This window comes from Amphiprion ocellaris, chromosome 17 (genome assembly GCF_022539595.1).
Source record: "Amphiprion ocellaris isolate individual 3 ecotype Okinawa chromosome 17, ASM2253959v1, whole genome shotgun sequence".
NCBI lineage: Eukaryota > Metazoa > Chordata > Actinopteri > Pomacentridae > Amphiprion > Amphiprion ocellaris.
This window is the reverse complement of record NC_072782.1, coordinates 22,940,612-22,964,654: the sequence shown is the minus strand read 5'-3', so window position 1 is coordinate 22,964,654 and position 24,043 is coordinate 22,940,612. Positions and strand designations below refer to the sequence as shown.

Sequence of the window (24,043 nt, the reverse complement as noted above, 5' to 3'; positions counted from 1 at the left end):
GATCACAGTGGCAGCAGGAATGCAGCCGTTGTACCAGACAGTCATGCCTTTGTCCTTCTTAAAAGATGTCGAATTTGACCTTTTCAAACTTATTTATGGATTTGTTAAATCCAGCACATATATTTTAATTATTTCTGCTCTCTTGTGTTGTAGATGTCTGAAGCCAGACATGGGAAAGAAAGCTAAAAACAAGACACAAATCAAAAAGAAGACCCTCAACCCAGAGTTTAACGAGGTTAGTCCTTTCTGAACGGTTGTATTCTTCAGTCATCTGCTCACTCAGATTTCACTCTTAGCTTTTGTAATAAACGTTGTCTTTTCTTGTTTCATCACTGTGTTTCAGGAGTTCAGTTATGAGATAAAGCATGCTGAGCTTGCCAAGAAAACCCTTGACATCTCAGTTTGGGACTATGACATGGGGAAATCCAATGATTTCATTGGTAAGTACTGATATTGGCTTGAAGTCACATTTTTCATCCTCATTCTATTCAATGCATTTTATATTTAGCCGTTCTCCTGGGCAAGGTTTGAGACATGGAGATGCTTGTCTTTGAAATATCTGAGCAACTATTGGTTGGATTGTCTTGAAACCTGTCTCAGACATCCATGGTTTTCCAATGACCTCACTGACCTCACATCAGTGTTTCCTAACTGGATTGGTGCAAAATTTTGCACATTCAAGGATGGAAGCTGACATGTTCTAATGGGATTCCAGAGGCAACTTAAGGTTGATATTAGTAGTTTTCAGTTAAATGTTTGAAAAACTATTGGATAAATTGCTTTGAAATTTGGTCCAGACATTAGCATTCCTTTCAGGATGAACTGTATTAACTTTAGCAATCCAAAACCTTTGCAGAACTTTATCCAGTACCTACTAAACTGTAATTTGTCTTTAGTACAAATTAGCAAATAGTAGCATGTCAACACACAAAGGTGGCTGAGGAGTATACATAACATCAACATAATCACATTAGCATTTAGCTTAATGTGACCTCACACTGATTTATGACTATAGACTGTTAGTATTGTACATTAATAGCAATGCTAACTGCTTAGCTATAGAAAGAGCAAAGTTGCTCTTTCGGTAGGTTACATCTTTGTTACATGCCCAAGTAACGCGGTGGAGTTATGTGATGATCAGTGTTGGTTTGTTTGTCTGTCTGTTAGCAACATTACTCAAAAACTTGGCAAAGGGCATCAGAGAAGCCAAGGGCAAATAAAGGCAGCAAATAGAGGGGCACTTTGAGAACAACGACCCCCGCAGCATGTGGCAGGGTATTAAATCCCTGACTGACTACAAAGAAAACAACATACAGATCAGTCAGGACGGAGATCTCCCCGATATCCTGAACCTCTTCTTTGTTCACTTTGACAAGCAGCAAGGAAGAGCGCAGCCTGCTGAAAGAACCCAGCACAGGGGGGAGCCTACACTCACTTTCCAGCTACACCAGGTGAGATCCGCCCTGAAGCAGATCAATCCCACAAAAGCAGCAGGACCGGATGGAGTGGCAGGCTGCCTACTGAGGTCCTGTGCTGACCAGCTGGCTGAGGTGTTCACAACAATCTTCACCCTCTCCCTACAACAAGCTGCAGTCGCCACCTGCCGAAAAATCCACCACCCATCGTCCCAGTGCCCAAAAATTCTGCCATCATAACCCTCAATGACTACCGCCCAGTCGCTCTCACCCTGGTTATTATGAAGTGCTTCGAGAAGATGGTGCTGGCACACATCAAGAGAAGCATCCCTACAGATCTCGACAGCCATCAGTTTGCGTACCCGACAAACAGATCTCCAGAGGATGCTGTTTCAGTTACACTTCATACAGCCCTAACCCACTTGGAGCAGCCGGATACTTACGTTAGGTTGCTCTTTGTGGATGTTAGCAGTGCCTTCAATACTGTAATCCCCCATAAACTAGTACATAAACTCATCAACCTTGGACTCTCCACGACACTATGCTCATGGATTATGGACTTCCTGACCAACAGGCCTCAGAATGTCAGGATGGGGAAACTGACATCCAGCACCATAACCATGAACACAGGCACACCTCAGGGGTGTGTTCTTAGTCCAGCACTCTTCACCCTCTTCACCATGGACTGTGTCCCCACCCACTCCTCCAACACCCTGATAAAGTTTGCCGACGATACCACGGTGGTAGGCCTTATCAGGGACAACAATGAGACCTGGTACAGGCAGGAGGTCCAACATCTGGCAGGGTGGTGTGCAGACAATGACCTGATCCTCAACACCACCAAAACAAAGGAAGTCACCATAGACTTCAGGAGGACCAGAAGAGTCGTGCAGTCCCCACTCCATATCAGTGGAGAAGAGGTAGAGAGGGTGGACTCAGTCAGATTCCTTGGCATGCACATTACCAAGGATCTGACATGGACACTAAACACCTCCAAACTGGTGAAAAAAGCCCAGCAAAGGATGTTCTTCCTGAAGAAGCTGAAGCAGGCTGGTCTGGCCCCACAACTGCTCAGAAACTTCTACAAAAGCACCATGGAGAGCATCCTCTGCCAGGGCTGCACAGTGTGGTACAGTTCCTGCACAGCAAAAGACAGACAGGATCTGTCCTGGGTGGTAAAGGTGACACAGAAGATCGTGGGAGCTGAGCTCCTGGACCTGGACTCTGTGTGCACTAAGCGCATGCAGAGAAGAGCACGGGTCATCTGCATGGACCTCAGCCACCTATAGGACACTCCCTGTTTGTGCCCCTGCTGTCAGGGAGGAGGTACCAGGCCATCAGAACATGGACTACCAGGCTGAGGAACAGCTTCTACCCAGAGCTGTTGCCTCCATTACACCACTACATCTCCTCCTTCTCCCACCCCCCTGCCCCCACAAACAAGCACAACCCAGAGATGGAACTCTTACCCTCCCCCCACCCTCCTGCTCTCAAACAGAGACTCACTGATGGACAATAATCATTTTAATGTACAATAACCATTTCATACCAAGCATTTTACTTGAATCAGACACTTTAAAGCAGATGTTGCACCTCATTGCACTACTACACTTTTACACTTCTTTTAAATACTTGTTTCTATTTACTTGTATATATTATATATATATGTGTATATATATATATATATATATATATATATATATATATATATATATATAAAAATAAAAACAACATAGTATAACAAGCAACGAACAGCTGTATAAAACAAGTATATATATATATATATATATATATATATATATATATATATATATATATATATATATATATATATATATATATATATATATATATATATACTTGTTTTATACAGCTGTTCGTTGCTTGTTATACTATGTTGTTTTTATTTTTTTGGAAGTGCCAGCAAAGTCTCGTTTCAGAAATGCACTGACAATAAATATCCTTGAATCCTTGAAACGGACTAATGGATTTAGATGAAATTTTCAGGGAAGGTCAGAAATGACACAAGGACCAACTGGTTTGATTTTGGCAGTGATACGGCTTATAGCCTGGATCTATGGATTGGTTAAAGATTTCTGTATCATTGCGAGATAGCGGAACGGTGTCACTGTAACTATGACAAGTGAACACTACATCAGCTGCCTGCTGACGATCACATGATTGTGATCCTACCACAAATCAATCACAATTTTTTTTAAAGATTTCATCTGTTGGAAATGATACAACTGAGCAGCCTTGGTGGAGAACTGTGCTCTTTGAGTGCTTTTCTTGTTGTGACTTTTGTCCAGACAAAACATCTCCACAATTACTGGATGATGACCAGAAAAATTCATAAACAAAGGTTCCTGTCAGGAAAAACTGGTGATTCCCTGACTTTTTAAATTCTTCCATCCGTTTTCTGTTTATAAATAAATACATGCACAACTAAAGACATTCCCATCACCCTTAGCTATACACTATACTTTGTTTTTCGAAGAGGTTTGCATGCTGACAGGCATCATAGCTAATATATTAGCATATCTGAATTGTCATTGTGAGCATGTTGACATCTGTTATTTATTCAAAGCAATGAAGCACCTAAATACAGTCTCACAGAGTGTGATGAGCAAAGTTTTAGTAACGGCCAATTCATGGTTCCTGAGGGTCATTATGAAATAAATTTGATCATCCTCAGATGTCTGCAAAGCTCAGAAAGGTCTGATCTCTCTTTTCCACCATGATACTTTCAGGTCTGGTTTAGAGTCTGTGTCTGGAACCATTTTTTGTGTTCTGATGGCCAAAAAATCCCTCACCAAAAAAGAGTTCTTAGCCAGGAAAACTGATTGTTACTGGTCTGAATCAGCTGCTTACATCAGGAGATAGGTCAGGCCAGTCTCTCTTGTCGTCTTGTCTCTGCTCTGTGTAAACAAAGCCTGGAGTTCACCTGAAAACTCTCTACATTTTTGTCATGGGATGGTTGGTTGCACCTGCCCCAGTCATGTCATCTCAAAGTTTAGTTTTTTTTTCTTCTGGTCTTTCCAGAAAAAATCTGGTTCAGAGAAACTATTTCTTTTGGGTGATTTTTTGAAAGATCCATGAAGAATAAATGGATTTTGATGAAATATCATGATTTTAAACCTAGATTTGGTTTAAGTATCCTGACAGAACCACACACCACACGTGACTAGTTTAAGTGCCACCGGAAAGTGTGCAACATTAGTGCCTTTAGATAGAAGAGTATGTTCAGAATGAGATGGATAACTGAAAAACATAGCTATTATAATGCTTTCTTTCTTGTCTGATTTCAGGGGGGTGTCAGTTAGGCATCCAGGCCAAAGGAGAATGCTTAAAGCATTGGTATGAATGCCTCAAGAACAAAGACAAGAAGATTGAGCGCTGGCATGTTCTGCTAAATGACAACACCGTCCAGTTCGAAGACTGAAACCTCTCCTGCTGTTATCTGTATTTTCTTTCCATCTTGTTCTCCCTGTAGAATATTGTCTTCCAGTGAGTACCGACGTTTCCTCCCTGCTTTTATGTAGTGCAATGTGAGAGCTGCATTTCCAGCAGTTTACAGGTGACCAAGATGGATGTCGACCTATCTGGGCTTTTTGTAAAAAAAAAAACAAAAAAAAACAAACAAAAGAGGAAAGCTTATGATATCACAAACTGTCATATCAGAAATAACCCACACCAGTGCTGCGGTTAGAATTCAACTGAGCAATTATCATGTTTTGTGGAGTACATAAAACCCTTGTTATCATGAAGTTGGTTGTTATGACGTGTGCTGAGACCCAGCAGCGGGAATTCAAAGTTTCTATCTCTGACCTCTTTCCTCCATGTTTATCTGTGTTTCTATCACATCAGATCACGTGTTACGAGCTCATCCTCCACGCTGTTCATACATCACCAAGTTCAAGCACAAGTTTATTTATGTAGCATCTTATCAGACACAGCGGCTTTCCACAGAGCTGTACAGGCAAAGATAAGAACAATATGCATTTAAAATAAAATTACACACAAGTTTAAAACAGCATTTATAGAATAAATAAAAGGGTCATAATAATTAAAAACTGCAAAAAGCGCAGTCTTTAGTTTTAAAAATAGCTCTTCTGTGAAATACTTTTACTGAAGTGCTCTGCATGAGCACAGTTTTGTGTTACTTATACTTTACTTAAGTATCTTTGTTTTTCTCCTACTTCAGACTTCCTTACCACTCTGTTTCAGAGGCTAATATTTCACTTTTCACCTGCAAATTTAGTTTAATATTACACAATCTAATCAATTATGATGTAATGTTTTAGATTAAGATAAAACTTTATTGATCAATGAGGGGAAATTCTCAGACAGCTGAGCAGATAAGATAATTACCTTTACAAGCTCCAACATTACAGTTATTAACTTAATGACGCATCAATAATCATAGAACAATTATATCAGATACATAATGCCAATCGCCTGATGAGCACTTTTACTTTAAAGATTCATTTATTTTGTTTCTTTTAAACCTTGGAGATGACAAAGAGGGACAACCATTATTTAATAGCTTAATAGCAATAAAAGTAAAATACATACTTTAGCAATGCTAAAAAACATAGTTTATATGTGGATGCTAATAAAATTTTTGAAAAAAGTAAATAAAATTTAAATGCAGTACTTTTGCTTGTAACTGAATAGTTCTACTCTGAGGTATTTCTGAGAGGCCGACTACGAGGGTATGTTTGCATTTTTCTTGTTACTATGACTTGAATTTTTAGTCTGCTGATTGTATTGACCTATTTTGCATGTAATAATGCATGAACAATGTCTATAAGTAAAAGCCCATATTTCCATGCAATAATTTATTTATATCCAAAACCTACCAAACTGGTTTTATCACTTGATCAAATCAGTCATACTTTGTTTACATATCACAAGCCATGCATTAAATACAACTGAAAGTGGTGAACCTAAAGAGTTTAATTAAGAAACAAAGTACAGAACATTAAAAATAATAATGAAATGAGGAACAAGAAATGACAGTAAAATTACAAGGTGAAGTAAAAACACAGCAGATTAAAGTCAAGCTAAAAAGGTGAGTTTGAAATATTCTTTTAAGATATTCACATTCACAGGCTGGAGTCATAAACCCTAAAGGCAGCCGTGATGGAGTCAGACAGTTCAGTGCTATTCATGCTGAGACTGTCACTCACACAGTTAAACATTAATTAGTTTGCGGCATAATTACTGTATTCCAATCTGTAGATGTTTTGGTCACTTACTTTTGTCATTACTTCATGCATGACTGCAAAGCAGAAGTACACAATAAAGATTAACATCCAATATAAAAGAAGCTTTTTAAATGAAGAAAAAAACAGAATCTGGAATGTTGTGCTTTAGTTTTAATTTCGTTCATTTGATTTAAATTATATTAGTGTTAGGAAACGGGTTGTAATTGTACAAAAATGTCAGAAACAAGAAATACAAAACCTATAACTGCTTAAAAAAAATTTAACACTGGTTTACTGAACCAGCTATGGCCATGTTTTTCTTAAAGAGATCTATCTACACTGCTGCAAGAGGCTGCACCCTACTAATAAAAAAGTAAAACTAACTAAAAAAAAGTCAATTTAATATTCTCTCAAATAAGAAAATAAAAATCAAGTAAGTTGCAACATTTACAAAATGAAGCTGTCCTGTACTTGTAACAGTGCAACACAAAATATTCTCTCAAATAAAAAATACATACAATCATATTCATCCATCCATCATCTATACACCGCTCAATCCTCATTCACACCTACGGGCAATTTAGAATGATCAATTAACCTCAGCATATTTTTGGACTGTGGGAGGAAGCCGGAGTACCCGGAGAGAACCCACGCATGCACAGGGAGAACATGCAAACTCCATGCAGAAAGATCCCGGGAAAGCCGGGACGCGAACCAGGGATCTTCTAGCTGCAAGGTGAAAGTGCTAACCACTACACCACTGTGCAGCCCTGCCATACGATCATATAATATCTAAAATACATAATAAAAAGTGAAGCATTTACAAAATGAACTACTTGAATTATGCCATTACTGTCAGGTAACTCTCTCAGCAGCAGACAGCAGATATTGGAAACGCTGTAGACAACTGTGTTTATTAGAAAGAGCTGCTGTGACTTGCTGGCTGAAATGTGGACAAGAGGGAACTTAATAATGGGACTAGATTCCTTTCAGCATGTGTTATCAGTCTGTTTTAGTGTGGTCTCATGGCCACTGTTATAGTAATATAGTGTTTGTTATCACTTTTGTTATCACTCTGGCCTGGTCTGACTTGTTAGCAAGAGGCTACGTACATACCACAGGGAGCCGGGTTTGTCCTTTACTTACTTTCTTTCTCGCATCGCTGGTTTTCACATTCAGGTAATAGTGTCTAAAAAGAGTGAGCAAGTTCAACGAACAACCAGCTACATACTTAGATCAACAATGCCGGCACTCAAGTTTCATCTAATCCTCCTGTCTTTGTCCATCATTACTGTAGGTAACTGAGAAACTGTTCCCAAACACAACACTTCTATGATGGTTGAGGCTCTTCAAGTGCTAATTGGTCTGTGGTTGCCATGACTACAAAGTTTCAAATTGATTTCAACACACACAAAGCATTCTGTAGGTGATAACAAACATATACAAAATGATCATAAAGAGACACCACATGGCTACAACAATATGCAAAATGACAACAGACATCAAATATCATGTGTAGCCCATTTTGAGCAGCGGCTCCAATAATCATGTACACACACATGCCAAACCATAAGTCTAGCAATATAAAGCTTTGATACAAATACACTTGCAGTCCTAGTTAGAAAATAACCCAAGTTGTGTGTGTGTGTGTGTGTGTGTGTGGCCCTCCGTCACGCTTCACTCTAGGCTGTGTGAGGTGAACAGACAGGAGACCATGGCCACCTCTTAGCGCCACCTGTGGCCTTCGCTTGACAACCAGACTTTAGAAAAACCGAAGAAACCACAACTAGACACCAGAGAAATGCAGTGGGTACATGTCTTTAAACCATGTCAGACAGACATAAATAGGAAAAAAACAACAACAACAACAAAAAATCTAAAACACCCATGCATACAAAATAACATACTAGGCTGGAATGTTCATATTGGGCTAGCTTTGTCACACAAACTAATGAGAATGATCTGTTCACAGCTAGGTAGGTTGAAGCTAAACCTAAAAGTTTTTTTTTGAGGCTCTATTTTAACCCGCTTCATCACCATGGTAACAGATGCTGCACAGCTAACCTGCTCCAGAGGAGTTTCTGATTGGCTGTTAGAAGCGCCACCCTTTGACCAGGTTGTAATATCATTATATCTGCAAACCTGTTAAGCAGTACATTAATATTGCCACAGACTAAGGTCATGTAGTTGCAGCAGGCAAACTGTATGCATCGTGTTGTCATGGAATCCTTAATGTATTCAGTTGGTGATGCAGAAAATGCAGAAATGGGTGTCCAGGAAACATGTTGCTGCACTGATTCATATTTTGTTCAGAGTTTACTTACTTGTTATTTAAAACAAAATGAATTATGAGAATTTCATATTTTCAGACCGGCAAATTCAAAAAAACCAAAAAAAACTCCATTTCCCCCTAGAAGCCATGTAAGGGTTCAGTATCTCCAGAAATATAACTCCCACAGTCACAACATTTAGCGAAGGCACAGACTAAATTGTTTTTAACTGATCCAAGTGATTGAATGGCTAGAGCAAGGGGCCATTTAAAAAAAAAAAGATCTTAGTCTTTGGTTGATTTTTCACTGCCTTTTGAAGCCTCTAACATCTGTAGAATTTGTTGTGTGATTGTATGGCGGGCCAAGGTAAATGAAGCCAGTATTTGAAGATCATCTTCAAGCTGTCAATTCTTAGACTCAAGGTAAACACTGAGCATCAGCCCTTCTTCTTTACTACCACAACATTAATTACATTTTTGTTACTGTGCATACTTATTGTGCATTTTGTTAAATATTAAATGGTATAATGACAGGATGTGGGGGGAAAAAAACTATTATGTTGTTGTTGTGAAATGCATTTCTGATGCAGATAACACCTTCTCCTGTGCATATATGAGCTTTCTGTCAGTCTAAAAGGAAAAAGACCAAAATGCTTCTGCATGACATTTTATTGTGATATTATCATGAGAATAAATCTGATTATACAGTGGAATTTGTTCCACAAATCTACTGAAGTATTCCTCCATAGATCTCCACTGGGTTCTGTAAAGCATCTTGAGACAATCTGAATTGTAATTGGCACTATATAAATAATACAGAATTGAATTGAATCTATTGGATTGACATGCTTTAATGCCAGGTTCAGTGTCTTCAGGTACATGTTTCTCTCTGTACTCTGTATTGATGCATGTATGAACTAATATTGTAGCATATATGTGGCTAAATAAAGACATGATGGCACTTCCGTGATGTTTCTTTTGTGACATGGCAGAAACTTTGTCTGAATCAGGCGACGTTTGAGCCAATCAGCTCAGTCGGACACGCAGCTGAGAATTTTGTGAACTTTGACTTCTCTTGATAAAGCGCCTTTTCTCCAAGTGGGTGAAAGTTTATGGACCTGTTCCAATCTGAAAAACCTGACCTTGAATCAGATGTAAGATGTAATCTACCTTTTTCATTCCAGTAGGGAGGTTCCATCTGGCAGGAGCCCAAATATTTACATTTCACAAGAAGGCAAATCAATACAGTTAATCTGAGCTAACCTCCAAGCCTCCAGACAGCAGAGCAGGAAAAAACAGCTTGTAAATGTTTTGAATTATGCTTTAAAATCCACACCTGTACTTCATTTGGTCAATCAACATGTAAGGAATATAGTGAAAATCAGTCCTTTAATAAGTCTACTGTCAGCACAACAATATATAGCTTCAGACAATGGTACTAATTTTTAATACAAGACAAATCAACTGCAAAGAGACAGAACCACTACAAAGGTGGCAAAAGATTGGAAAGAGAGATGCAAAATGACTCAATGTGACTTCAAAAAGATGCAAAATAAAGACAAAAAGACAGCAAATGGCTACAAAAGGTGCTAAAGGACTACAAAGAAGAAGAAGACAAAGAGATACTATACAGCTACCAAAAGGTGCAAAATGATGAGAAAGATGCACAAAGTGAAAACAAAAAGACAAATTTCATCAAACAGCCGCCACAAAGATGCAAAACATTGATTCAAAGCTGCCAATTGGCTATAACAAAATAGAAAATGACTATAGATAGAGACACTAAAAAGGTGCAAGATAATGATAACAACACATGAAATGACTGCAAGTAGTAAAGACACAACAAATAGCAGCAGAAGGATGCAAAACGATGCAAATAGTCATAAAATAACTATAAAGAGACCCAAAATAACAATGTAGAAAGACAGGAAGACACCACATAGACACAGAATGATGACAGACTAAGAGAAACTGTGGACATTGCAGTGAGTAACGTTAAAGCAGTGATGGTTCCAGACTTGTATAATAATGTGTCTCATCACAGGGTGAAGAAAGTGAGAATAAATCACAATCAAGAAGCTGAAGAAACCTCCATCTGTAAATCAGCATGGATTGATTAGCTTCTCACATTATCACTCAGCATGTGTGTTTGTGTTTGGGGTGTGTCGGTCACTTATCAATAGTAGTCACATTTGCAGATTGATATGTTGGGTGTATGAGTGGGAGTGTATTGTCAATATGTCCTGATCACTGGCAGAGATGTGGAGCAGAGAGAGAGAGAGAGAGAGAGAGAGAGAGAGAGAGGAGGCTGGCAGGTCACATGGCTCATCTGTTTATTTTAGATCCTCCTCCTCTCATTTAAAACCCACCAGGAGTCAGTAAATCTGTCAGAAAGTCCTCACTGACTCACTTTGTTTCACATTTAAAGCCTCTTTCATTCAGCTCCTCTGGTCACCATGACGCGCCCTGCTGCTCTTCTCCTCATGTTAACATCATCCTTCCTGAGCTGCACCGCAGCAGCAACAGCAGTTTCCATATTCTGCACTTGGACTAAAGTTTCTCCAGATGAACAAGAAGTGCACTACATTTTCCTGCGGCAGGCCGCTGCATCTCTGCGGCTGTACCACAGCTCCTGGTCCGGCCAGCGCGCTCTGCGCAGCTGCGCCTGGAGCGACGACGCAGCGGTGATCCACAGCTACTTGGCTTTGTGCCGGGAGCGCACGCAGGAGTTTTCAGATCATCCAAATGACAACTTCGATTTGGACTCCATGTTTGTCGGGGAGGAGGAGCAGTGCGTCTCTCTGGCCTCTCCGGGGGTCGGCGAGCAGGCAGGGAGGAGGCCAGTGAGGAGCGTCGGTGGTCCGGATCGAGGTGAGAGGTCAGAAGTCAGGATCCATCAGCGTGTGAAGCGCGGCTTCATTGTACCTGGAACTCTGTGGTGTGGATCTGGAAACAAGGCGCCATCCTATGCAGATCTGGGTATGTCAACTCTTCATCCTTCGCTATGAGGTTATTTGAACTTGATAGATATGTGCAGGCAGTGGTTCTCCTACAAATGAGGTCTATGGAAGAATTCAAGAGGTTACCATATGCAAAATCATAAAAAATGTTAACAAAACTCAAAATGAAATGATAAAAACATTAAAAGATGGCTAAACAAAAACAAAATTATTAACAAAATAGATTTAAAAACCAAATAAAAAATATACAATAGATTATATAGAAAAATCACGAAATTATAATAAGTTTAAAAAAAATAATGAATCATTTTAATTAATTTATTTGTTCCTGCTATAAGTGTAATTTTAGTTAATGCAAAATGACAAAAATTCTCTTGTTTTCATTGTCTTATGCCTGACAAGATAAGTTTTTCTGAGAAGTTTGAAAGCTGCATGTGTTTACTGGCAGTCTTTTTCTTCTTCCCTGTCTTCGCTGGTGCACCACTGCCATCTGTAGATCAGTGTAACACTGTGAAGCCCATCAACTCAATATAAATGATGAACATAAAAAGTGAATGCACGTGTCCAGAAACTGTATTCTTTCTAACAGCCAGCAGGAGGCGACTCCTCTGGTTGCAAAAACTGTATAAGCTGTAAGTCTGAGAAAATGACTTCTCTTTTATTTTGTTTCCTCAGTAGTTGTTTTCCTAATGAGTTTATGGTGTCAGGTTGTCCAACCAAACGCCATCAAGGAGTGGCAAAATGATGACAAAGACACAGAAAACTACTACAGTGAGCCACCAAACAGTTCCAAATTGATGCAAAAATGATTAAAAACAAACACAAAAGGACTACAGAGTACCAGACACCATGTGGCTGCAAAAAGCTTCAATATGGCCACAAAGAGACAGAATGATGATAAAGAGTAACACAACATTGACAAAGAGACACAAATATGACTACATAGAGAGACAAACAAACAAGACATCAAATGGCTGCAAAACAATAGATAATTATGACAGAAAATGACAACAAGGAGACACAAATGGCCTACAGTGAGAATCAGACACGAGTTTATAGTCTCAGTTGCTAGTTTCAAGTCTCTTTAAATACTGCATTATGTTCATTTTGTAAGTTATGGTTCTACATAGAGGAAAATCAACCATCAAGCAGGGAATGCTTTAGGACAGCTGCTACCTTGTGACTGACATGTTGCCCTCCAGTTCTGGGTCTAATTTAACCCTCACTTGTCACATCTGGCCTCAGAAAATGGTGACGGCCAAATTCTAAACTTAAAATGGCCACAAATGGACGACAGTGGCTACATCCATCTTTTGAATACAGTCTGTGATAAAGTCAATGGCAGGAATGCTTGTCATATGATTTTAAAAAATAGAACATTGAAAGACCCACTAAAACAAATCATATCACACCTGGCTCACAAAAATGCCATCAAAACTATGTCCTGGATGCTAAACGTGGCAAATAATGAAAATAATTGTTTGCAAAGAACTTTTAAATTCATCCTCTCTCTGTATCTCTGCATCTCCTACAGGAGTTTTTTCAGACACAGACAGCTGCTGCCGGGAACATGACCAGTGCAAACACACCATCCTGTCATTCCACTCACAGTTTGGTGTCTTCAACACCAACATCTTCACCATGTCCCACTGCGACTGTGACAACAAGTAACTGTTCTCTCATCAAAGATCACTAGTCCACATCATTGTTTTGTCTTTTTTAAAGATAAAGAATATTTATATATTATTTATGTTACAGGTTTCGCAGCTGTCTGAAGGAGGCGAATGACAGCATAGCAGATGTGGTGGGATATACGTTCTTTAACCTGCTAAAGATGAACTGCTTTGAGTTCTCCCACCGACTCCAGTGTATGCAGAGAAACTGGTTTGGAATGTAAGTCAAGTTCAAATTGACATAATAAGACTTTTGGTTTGGGAAATTATGAATTTCTAAGTAGTTTTGATGCCTAAATTTAACTGAGTGGCTTCATTTGAGGGTCAAACTAGCCACTAAGTAGGCATTTTGCAAATGAGCTACATGGTGATGTAGATAAATAACGAAAGAAAAGGCTGAATTTGAAATGAAACATTTTATGCAGGTAAAGAGCAGTTTTTTCTGTGGAAGAGAATAAGTCATTTTGGTCGGGTTTTGTTAGTTGCAGACCTTATACATGCACAAAAAAGCAGCTATATAACAGTGAAGGAAAGGGAAAATCCCAAAAGCAGAATATGAGCTTAAGATATGAGATGTGAGTTCACATTTGTGGCTTTGAGTGAAATATGTTTAATATCTTGGCAACAAGTGAAATGCAGTGCAGACACTCCTGTTCCTTTTGGGAAGAATAGACCTTTTTCACAACAGACATTGTGGTTTACCATAGCAGGTGAAGTACATGTGCAAGCAATGAGATTTCATTTTCATTTTTGCATTTATATATACACTACCAGTCAAAAGTTTGGACACACCTTCTCATTTAATCATTTTTCATTATTTTCATGACTATTTACATTGTAGATTCTCATTGAAGGCCTCAAAACTATGAATGAACACATATGGAATTATGTACTAAACAAAAAAGTCAAAACATGTTTTATATCTTAGATTTTTTAAAATTGCCACCCTTTGCTTTGACTACTGCTTTGCACACTCATCGCATTCTCTCCATGAGCTTCATCAATCGGCATGCCACACTGTGATGCAGTATGCCAGCACGCTTTCTATCATGGAGCAATAGAGAGTCTGCAACAGATTAGCCTCCAGGTGACATTTCCTCAACAGTCTAAGAACGTGCAGTCCTAACCACTGCTGACATGTTGGTGGACCATGTGAGGTCATCAGCAATGTGCACCAACAGGAACCTGAAGGAGGAGACTCTCTCCACGGAGACACTCTTGATCTGTAGTGGAGCAGGATCTCATCTCGACCTCTTGAAGTCCATCACCATTTCTTTTGTTTTGCTAGTGTTCAGCATAAGGTTATTGTCCGAGCACTAGGCCACAAGCCTCTGGACCTCCTCCCTGTATGCTGTTTCGCCGCCAACGGTGATGAGACCCACCACTGCTGTGTCATCTGCGAATTTGACTATGAGGAAAAATTGTGTTTGTTGTTCTTTCCAAGTTTAGCCAATCAACTCTGAGTTCCGTATCAGGTTCTACAGGGATGGTTCTAATGGTCAGAACTGACTCAGAGGTTTAGGCCACCACTGAAGCAGCTTACAACGTCCTGCAGTGTAAAACGACTTACTGTGTTGTTCGAGGTTTAAAATGAAATAAATGATGATGATAATGATGATTCTCCTGTGTAGTTTCAGCTAAGCTTAGCTAAGCTAATTGGAGCCAGCAGACTCTGGCTATAATTTCATTAATCATCACATGTGGTTGTGTTTTGTCACTTTTGAAAAGAGCCAGGCCAGCTGTTTACCCCTGCTGGTAGCAACTTCATTTTGATTTGACGGATCATTTCAACATCTTAGGCTTGTCATGGAAAGCAATTTGTTTTAATTATTTCACACTCTGCTTTGAATCAGGTGTAAAGAGACTCAAATGGCTCTGTATGCTGAGGTCCGTCCGCCCACACTGTACTCTGAGGAGTCCATCAACCCAACAGAGGACTTCATGAACAGCACTGACTCCATCATCAACTCAACCATACCTGCAGAACTCCCGCAGAGCAGCACCTTGGATCCACAGCTATTCTCCATCACTGCTGCTGCATCCACAGTCCCCACACCTTCAACAAGTTCGTCCTCTGCCTCCATCACTCCTGTCACTAATCACACCACCTCCTCATTATCTGGATTACTGCCCGAGAGGAGAAACCATCTGGAGAACGCCAAAAACTCAACTGTGACCAAGCAGGATATAACTGGTATTTCATATTTAACCCGCTCACATTTTTCCTCAGTTTTCACTGCAATATAAATCATAATGCCATAAATCATAAAAAAAGAGAAAGTTGTTCAAGGACTGTCAGAAAGTTGAGCATCTGATCATCATTTCTTTTTTATACTTTCTGGCTCTGATAAATAGTGTAATTTTGGTGTTATTTTTTTTTTAACCATGATAATATGTCTTGCAAACCTGCCTGGGGTTCAGAGGGTTCACACTTCTCTGTAAATCAATTTTTATACCTTACAGTAACAGAACTAAACATTTGCACTAATACTTCCTCTCCACAGAGATTCAGTCGTCATGTGACATCTATAAGGACCTTGATGAGTGCAAAGAAAAGATCTTACCCTGGCAGAAGAAATACGGTCTCTATAATCCAGAGCTAAGGACACTGTACCACTGCAACTGTACCACCAGGTAATCAGTAAACTACAGCCAATAATGACACTCATAGTGAGAATTGAGTTTAGTTTCATCCAATTGGGGGAGATTTTTAGTGACGTGCAGATGTGTCACACTACGTCTACATTACACACATTTGTTTACCCCCCATAGTAAATATTTACAGTGCTATATGCAGATAATAGTGCACTCACCCTTGTTTCTTTGTAGACCAAATATGCAGACATGGTGTGATGTTTCATAACACAAAACTAGGCCGCAAGCAGTGTACACATACACTCACAGTCACACTCTTACATAAGGTGTCTCTGAATGTGCTCAGAAATGATTTTATGTCCTTGGACATTATCATTATCTCATGTTTGCACACAGTCTCTCTGTCTGGTCTTCTTTTCACTTTGCTGTGCGTCTCCTCTGTCTTTGACTCGTCTTTGTCCACCATTCTTTGACATTTGACTGTTTGTCTGTCCTCCTAGATTTTTCCAGACTTTGACTAAACAGAGACAAGTGACTGAAGTGCAGGCTCTTCTGCTGGGACACGTGTCACAGTCCTGCTTCCAGCCTCGGGACTGCACAGCAGGCAGCACGTCAGTATACGAATGTAGATGTATTCATATGACCTGGATATAACTATAACACAGTACCTTGGTGTAGCAGATGTGGAAGGAGCACTTAAATCAACCTGCCAATACAGCAATGTGAAATACTACAGCAAAATTAACTTGTGGTTAAGCTCCAAATTATTCCTACACATGCCAAATTTTCATTCATAGCTATTTTTATTTGACCGATATGTTTCTTCTGGTTGGAAACAACATAACCAAGTAACAAAAGATGGTAAAACATTGTGTTACAAAAAAAACCCAAAATATCTTAGTGAGCTATTTATGAGGGTTCATCACTCAGAGAGAGCTACACAAAGGCTATGGAGTTAAATCAAAGTGTTTTCCAGTTCTAGTGGTCACAGTGAAAAGCATCATCAAAAAGTACAAATAGCTCCTGGCAAGAATGATCGAGATTAAGAGGAATCCAAGCATCAACACCAAAACCATCCTCATGAATCTGAACAATTTTGGTAGCAGCATGTCAAACAGATGCTCAGTTGGAAACTGAACAAGGCTGATCTCCATGGATGCTGACCGATGTTTATCAGGAAGCCTGGAAAAGTAAACTGCATCATGAGAAAACAGGATGACATGAAGATTGTGGAAGGAAACCTGAGGCAATCTGCAGAAAAAACTTGGTCTTGGGCCGCATTGGACCTTCTAAGAACACAGTGATCTTTTACGTACAGCCAAAGACGTAAAGAAATGGTGAACAGAAAACAATCTCAGCATTCTGAAGCAGCCCAGCCAGAGGTGAGACCTGAAAAACATCAGGAATCTGTGGAGGAAACTGAAGACTAGAGTGATAGCAAGGAAGCCTTCAACCTCAAAGACCTGGAGATGGTCACAAAGTGGAGTGGAACAACTCACTGACTGATGTGGTGACAAATGAAAGTTTTAACAATGATTCCTGAGAAAGGGCATGCAACATTTCAGACACGGCACTTCCAGTTAAAAACATAAATCATAAAAAAACATAGAAATACACCACCAATCAAAAGTTGTGTCCAAGCTTTTGACAGGTAGTGTAGTTCAAATTCAGCATAAACATCTGTAACACAATGTCTTACCATCTTTTGCCACTTATTCTTCATGTCAGTTTCTGCCAGAAGAAACATACGACTCAAATAAAACTTGCTATCAATCAAAATTATGGCTATAAACAAAAATTATGGTATGGCTATAAACAATTTGGGGCTTCACTGTACATGTGACATTAGATTGTTGATGCATCAATTTGGATGCAGGTGGATCTAATTTATATGTAGTTAGCTAGTTTCATCCAATGCTTTCCAACTTTGGGGCTTCTTCAAATATGAGGACTTGTGAGATGTCTAATACCTTGTTTTGTCTGCCAACCAATGCTGCAATCAGACAATTTTGACTTTTTTATCAATTAAAAAAATCACTCAACCAGATCATGGAATATCAAAATAGATGATGGTTAATTTTATAGTTGCTAACTGATTGATTAGTCATTGCAATGCTAGTATTGGATAACCTTGTTATTTGCGTTGCAGAATTTTACCTGCACAGAGAAAATTTTGGCACTCTACAAAAGAGCATCAGCAGTGCCAAATATTTTGTTATTTGGAGTGTCAGACACACAAGCATAATAGACATAATGGACAGTTTTGTTTGTTTTGCATCACAAAATGACCATTTGTTGTGCTTCCTTCAGCAGCTGTACAGCGGTTGTGGTGAAAGCAGAGCTACCTCATTTGGACCAAAGCAGAGGTACAGAGGTGGAGGAGCAGCACCATCTACAGGCCGTAAAACTGAAGGTCAGGAGGCCACACTCCAGGAGAGCTAGGAGGAAAGACCGACCTGTGAAGCTCCGCAGATTGTGTCTCAGGATGAGCAGATCCAGAAACAAGGCCAGAACACAAAATGCACAACAACCAGCAGTCAGAGAGAGAGCTCGACTGAATGTTAATATAACAGAGCGTCAAAGTGTTCAAGATTAAACAGAGAACTAAGACATTACAAAATCTATCTATCTATCTGTCTGTCTGTCTGTCTGTCTGTCTGTCTGTCTGTCTGTCTGTCTGTCTGTCTGTCTGTCTGTCTGTCTGTCTGTCTATCTATCTATCTATCTATCTATCTATCTATCTATCTATCTATCTATCTATCTATCTATCTATCTATCTATCTATCTATCTATCTCGTTACATGTTCTACCTCAGGTCCTGCATTCATGTGAATGTTACTTTGACCGCAGCATCCATCTACACTGAAAAAAATATAATTTTTGGACCAACTTAAAAAAACAAACTGCCTTGATGTTGATTATCGCGAATTTGCAACATCCCACTTTCATTCAGATTGGAGCTGAGATATCCATTCCCCCAATGCCAGTTTGTGCATATTCAATACGTACCTTGGAACCTTTTGCAAGCACTGGTTTCTCGTAAGTCCGGTTGGAGTGGGACCTAATTATTATATATCTGTTATTATTATTATACATCTGTTCTATGTGTAATAGATAAATTAAGAATCTCCACTTATTTTAGCATCAGCTGGAAAGCAAAAACATACAAAAAATGTTTTTTACTTAACTGTAAATAAAGTCAGGCGTCAAGAGGTTAAGTTAGCAAGTGATATTATTGCCACTGGTTTAGATGTACTTGAATCATTTGATTCCTGTCACATGACCATTGGTACAACTTAGTTTTAGGGAAAGTCAACTTGAAGTTTTTAAACTTCAATATTTAAGTAATTGCTTTGCCCATACATAAACTATAAAACACGATTTTGCCATAACTCTGTATTCCTACTCAAAGAAAACAGCAGTTTAGTTGCAGCAGAACATATTTAAGTAATACGGATGTCAGATGCACTTTGCTAAGGAACAGTAGACTTCATTTTCATACTTTCCGTGGAGTTCCAATATCAATTTAAAGGGCAAAATGGAATTTCAGGTTGATAGAATCCACAAAAGTAAATGCAAAAAGACCAGTCAGATTTCTCTGAAGCAGTTCTTTAATTCAGCTTCAGCTCAAATAAACTTTTTACAGAGCAGTGATGTTTGAAAAGCCTTGGAAGGCCATTGAACTGTCGAGAAATCTGTTGATTATTTCCCAACAACCTGTTTAGTTTTTTGGTCTATAAAGTACTGATCCGTGTTTAATCATGAAGGCAAATGTCTTGTTTTGTCCACAACCCAAAGATTTTCAGTTTGCTGTGATAGAGGAGGAGAGAATCCAGAAAATGATCACATTTAAAAAGCTACCATCATATAATTGTGCTTAAAAAAAATTCAAACCTATTAATTGATTATCAAGCTAGCTAGTGATTAATGATTAGTGGACAACTAATTGATTAATCAGCTAATCATTTTAGCTCTGGTTTATACTTGGTTTAAAATGCATTCTGGTGACATTACAGTTTTTCCCAGTTGCTTTGATACATTTCTCGAATCGTTCTCTACATTTGCAAAACAGTAAGTGCATTTCCCAAAACAATTCGTACAAATAGCAAAACACCATGGATTACCTGCAAAAGCCAGTCTCTTGCTCAAAATACTTAATTCATCTCTCAAAAGTAAATATCTGTGTCAATGAACATGTCAGTGGCATCAGAATGATAAGTCCTTGTGTCATTGTGTGGATAAGACAGTCAAATTGCTGAGTCATGTTGTCATAACACTGAACTCTGGAGGGATGTTCTGATGTAAATTATGGCTGAAGTTTTCATGACAGTTATTGTAAATTGTAAGTTCCACTTTTGTGTATGTGGGAGATTGATGGCAAGAGACTGGACAAGATTCACATTTACGCTTTTACTGTTTGTACTGTAATTTGTTGACAGACCAAGTCATTGTGATACAGAAAGGAAAACAGCTGCATAGCACAAAGAAAAAAACAAAAAAACAAAAGTAGAAATATTAACATAGGACAATCTCCTTAGGGAAAACTGTACATGCAGTGCTGTAGGAATTACAGTGCAGTCTTCCTGCACCTCCTGATGTTCCTGTCTGTTGGGCCACAAATTCTCATCCACATCACAAATATCTTCTCTTGTGTCTTTGAGTGATTTCAGAAAAACCTAATACTTCACACATTTCCCTTCATTAGAGAAAGTCAAGATTCACCTTGAAGCAATTTACCAATTCAGGACAGATTTAGAAAAAAAAAGTCTAAGGAAAATGTATAGAAATATCCTTGACATATTATGACAACTTGTTCAACCATTTTGCATGTAAAGACTTATGTGATGAACTAATGCCTAAATGTTGTGGGGGGTGAGACTATTTAACAGAGACCCATTATAATACATTTTGATCAACATCACATAAACAATTGATAATGTAGGAAACAACAGAGAATTGTACATAATCATTTGCATGGATGTACCAAAACATTTGCAACTTGTTCAAAGAAATGAGATACTGCTTTTTTGAAGTGCACAAGTGACACAATGATGTGAAGATTGAACAAGTAGTTTTGAGAATTTCAATTCTGATCTGAGAAATGCGCCAAAGCGACTGAGAAAAACTGTAATACAAGTAGACAGCAGAAATACATTGCCGTTTATACTGTATTCATCAAGCATCTCCATGGTGTCCAGCCGACTGTCTGCTAGAAGGTCACAGGGCCCTGCTCACAGTTAGTGTTGCCAGACATGTGCATTGTTGTTTTGTTGATACAAGCTCTAAAAATGTACATGTACAGGCTGTGACTGTCTGTCTTGCTGAATGAGATTGGGAGGACAAGGTTAGGACAAGACAAAAAGCAAACATGTCCTGTATCAATTGCATATTTTCTGTTATGTCTTACACTAGAAAAGACTGGTGGTCACATGGATCCCAGTCATCTCAGCAAGTGTCTTCTTTACACTATTTAGCATTGTCCACTTGTGATTCTGTCACCCAAGATGTATTTTAAAACCAAGTGCAAACAGAATCTGACATCCACAGACTTTATTCATTTGGAAAATGGATTATAAACAAAACAAATAAAAGTTGCTGTTATTATATAAAATGTACCTGTAATAAATGCAGTTACAGTGAAAAGAAGCAGGACAAAATTCCATTTATATTAAGATGAATTTGAAAGTTTTATTCAAATAATTGATACTTATTTTATAATGTCTTGTTTATTTATACATTATGACCACCATCCTAATATTGTGTTGGTCCACTTTATGCTGCTAAAATTCCTCTGACCCAGTGGGGCATGAACACAGGACCACTGGGAATGTTCTGGAGCACCTGGATGGTGGCAGTGAATTCTGTGGGTCCTGTGGGTTGCAGGGTGGAACCTACCTAGATCAGGCTTATCATGGCACATCCCACAGATGTTTAATAACACTTGGATCTGGGGAGTGTGAGCAGCTTAGCTGTGTCGTGTCCCCAGGCCACTCCTGAGCAGTTTTTGCAGTGTGTCGGGGTGCATTGTCCTTCTGAGGGTGGTAACTGGCATCAAGGACTGCTGTTTTTGTTGCTGTTGTTGTCTACATTGCATTGTAATAGGATGATAGATGTTATTCACTTCACGTCAGTGGTCATAATGTTATGCCTGATGGGTGTAAATACACAATTCTCCACATTTGTGATGTTCAGCTGTTCAACATGTGAAACATCTGTTTAGAAAAGTTGACACTTTCAAAACTATAACAGACTTCCTGACATGTGATATTAGGAGAAGCACAGATGCAACTAATAACATTTTCGACAGTTGTATTTCATGTGAGCACACTGGCTCACTGTAGTGACTCACTGACAGACTTGATACAACTAAACTATCATTAAAGTGGTTTGTTACACATGTGCTTCTCCTGTGAGCACAGATAAAGATATCTGCTGTATAAAAAGGCCAACTGTGTTTCATGTTGGTGGGTGTTTTTGTTGAGATGACAGTAACAAGGAGGTCAAACAAGTCAGTATCTTTAGACGTGACTGTTTTTGGTGAAAAAATATTTTAAATATTCCTGGGTATATGGAGGATATTTTGAAGCAGCATTTAGTTCAGTTACATCTATCCCTATATGATAGATAGTGTGTAACTGAATAAACAACTAAATATAATGTAATATTATTCATTTTACTCCTGAGCAGAGTATTCATTCAGTAAAATCACAGCTGCAGTCCTGCTCTCTATACTGTATACTGATGTTTCAGCACATATTTATAAGTATTTGTACTGCATTGTACAAGTTGTAGATAATTATGTAAGTTGTTAGTACAATGAAAAATGAAAGAATAATATGTAAATACCTGTATATAAGAGACACATGGCAAAATGTTTGGTTTATGATGTGAGAAGTAAATATACGACTCATTAAATGCAATAAAATAGCTTGATTTTAGGACAATATGCTTATTTGCTTTGTTGGGGAGGTTAGGCGAGAGCATCGTCTCAGGGTTATATGATCCATGTGAATGGGAAGCCAGCAGCATTTAGCATAGCTTAGCATAAAGAATGGAAACAACTGGAAACAGTTAGCCTGGCTCTGTCCAGACCAGAAGCTATAAAGTGTGCAAATGAATACCTTTATAAATAGTTCTGTAAGAAAAAAATATGAGGAAGAGTACCACTGCAAGTTATTGTTTGGTAGGCTTTTATTGGGGACCAAATGATTTTTTGCAGGGTGCAGTGACCTCGGGCACACAGAACCTCATTTTTACACTCTGGTTATTGTAACGGATAAAACAAGATTTAGTGGCTCAGTAATGTGGCTCAGAGATTTTGCTGTTTCCCTCTGCTTAGCAAAACCTACTTGCTCTAACATCATATTTAGCATCTCATTTGTTTCATGTGTACATAAACTTGTTGCCTGTCGTATGCTGTTTTGAGCATTATGGTTTTTGTATGTTTAAAAAAAGAAGTTAGCTTTCTATATGCTACTGCTAATGCTAACATGCAAATGTTACATGTGTTATTTATTGTTTTGTGTTTGTTTGACAACTTTTTCGTGAACTAATAAAAATGTAAAATCTCTATGAAGAATGAGCATTCATTCCACTAACATGAAAAGGCTCATTCCAGAATTAGAGGCCATTTGGGCTTCAAAATTTTGGAAAAATAAACCTTCTCTTTTTTTTTTTTTTTTTTTTTTTTAAAACAATTTTCAGCTCCATATTCATCAATAATAGGTAATAAACTATCAAAGGATTGATTGGCTCAGCATACACATCAATGTTACAATTTTTATTCCATGTTTTATTTATTGTTTGTTAACTCTGCTTTAATCACAATCACAGGGTTGCTAATCCATGCTAATGTTAGCTTTTTCTCAGGAGTAGAAGCTAGATATTTAGCTAGCTGTTACTGCTGACCAAGAGGACAAAC

The 24,043-nt window shown here is 38.6% G+C and overlaps 2 protein-coding genes across 3 annotated transcripts in view; both read left to right on the top strand.

The window, feature by feature from the left end:
- Positions 1–9,859, top strand: part of rph3aa (rabphilin 3A homolog (mouse), a) — a 60,953-nt gene extending 51,094 nt beyond the window's left edge. Inside the window, exons 14-16 of the mRNA XM_035951224.2 lie at positions 154–235; positions 344–440; positions 4,724–9,859. Coding sequence (XP_035807117.2) covers positions 154–235; positions 344–440; positions 4,724–4,857 — 313 coding nt within the window. The 3' untranslated portion in view covers positions 4,858–9,859. The remainder of the gene's footprint in view (positions 1–153; positions 236–343; positions 441–4,723) is intronic.
- Positions 9,860–11,272: 1,413 nt separating this feature from the next.
- pla2g3 (phospholipase A2 group III) lies at positions 11,273–23,692 on the top strand. 2 transcript variants are annotated; one of them, XM_035951230.2, is made up of 7 exons: positions 11,273–11,873; positions 13,389–13,521; positions 13,613–13,747; positions 15,381–15,721; positions 16,032–16,161; positions 16,623–16,733; positions 18,436–23,692. In XM_035951230.2, the coding sequence occupies exons 1-7, from the start codon at positions 11,351–11,353 to the stop codon at positions 18,716–18,718; spliced, it is 1,656 nt and encodes a 551-aa protein (XP_035807123.2). In that variant the 5' UTR covers positions 11,273–11,350; the 3' UTR covers positions 18,719–23,692. The 2 variants fall into 2 exon arrangements, with proteins under 2 accessions (XP_035807123.2, XP_035807122.2); XM_035951229.2 differs by having other exon boundaries at positions 18,433–23,692.
- The last annotated feature ends 351 nt before the right edge of the window (positions 23,693–24,043 follow it).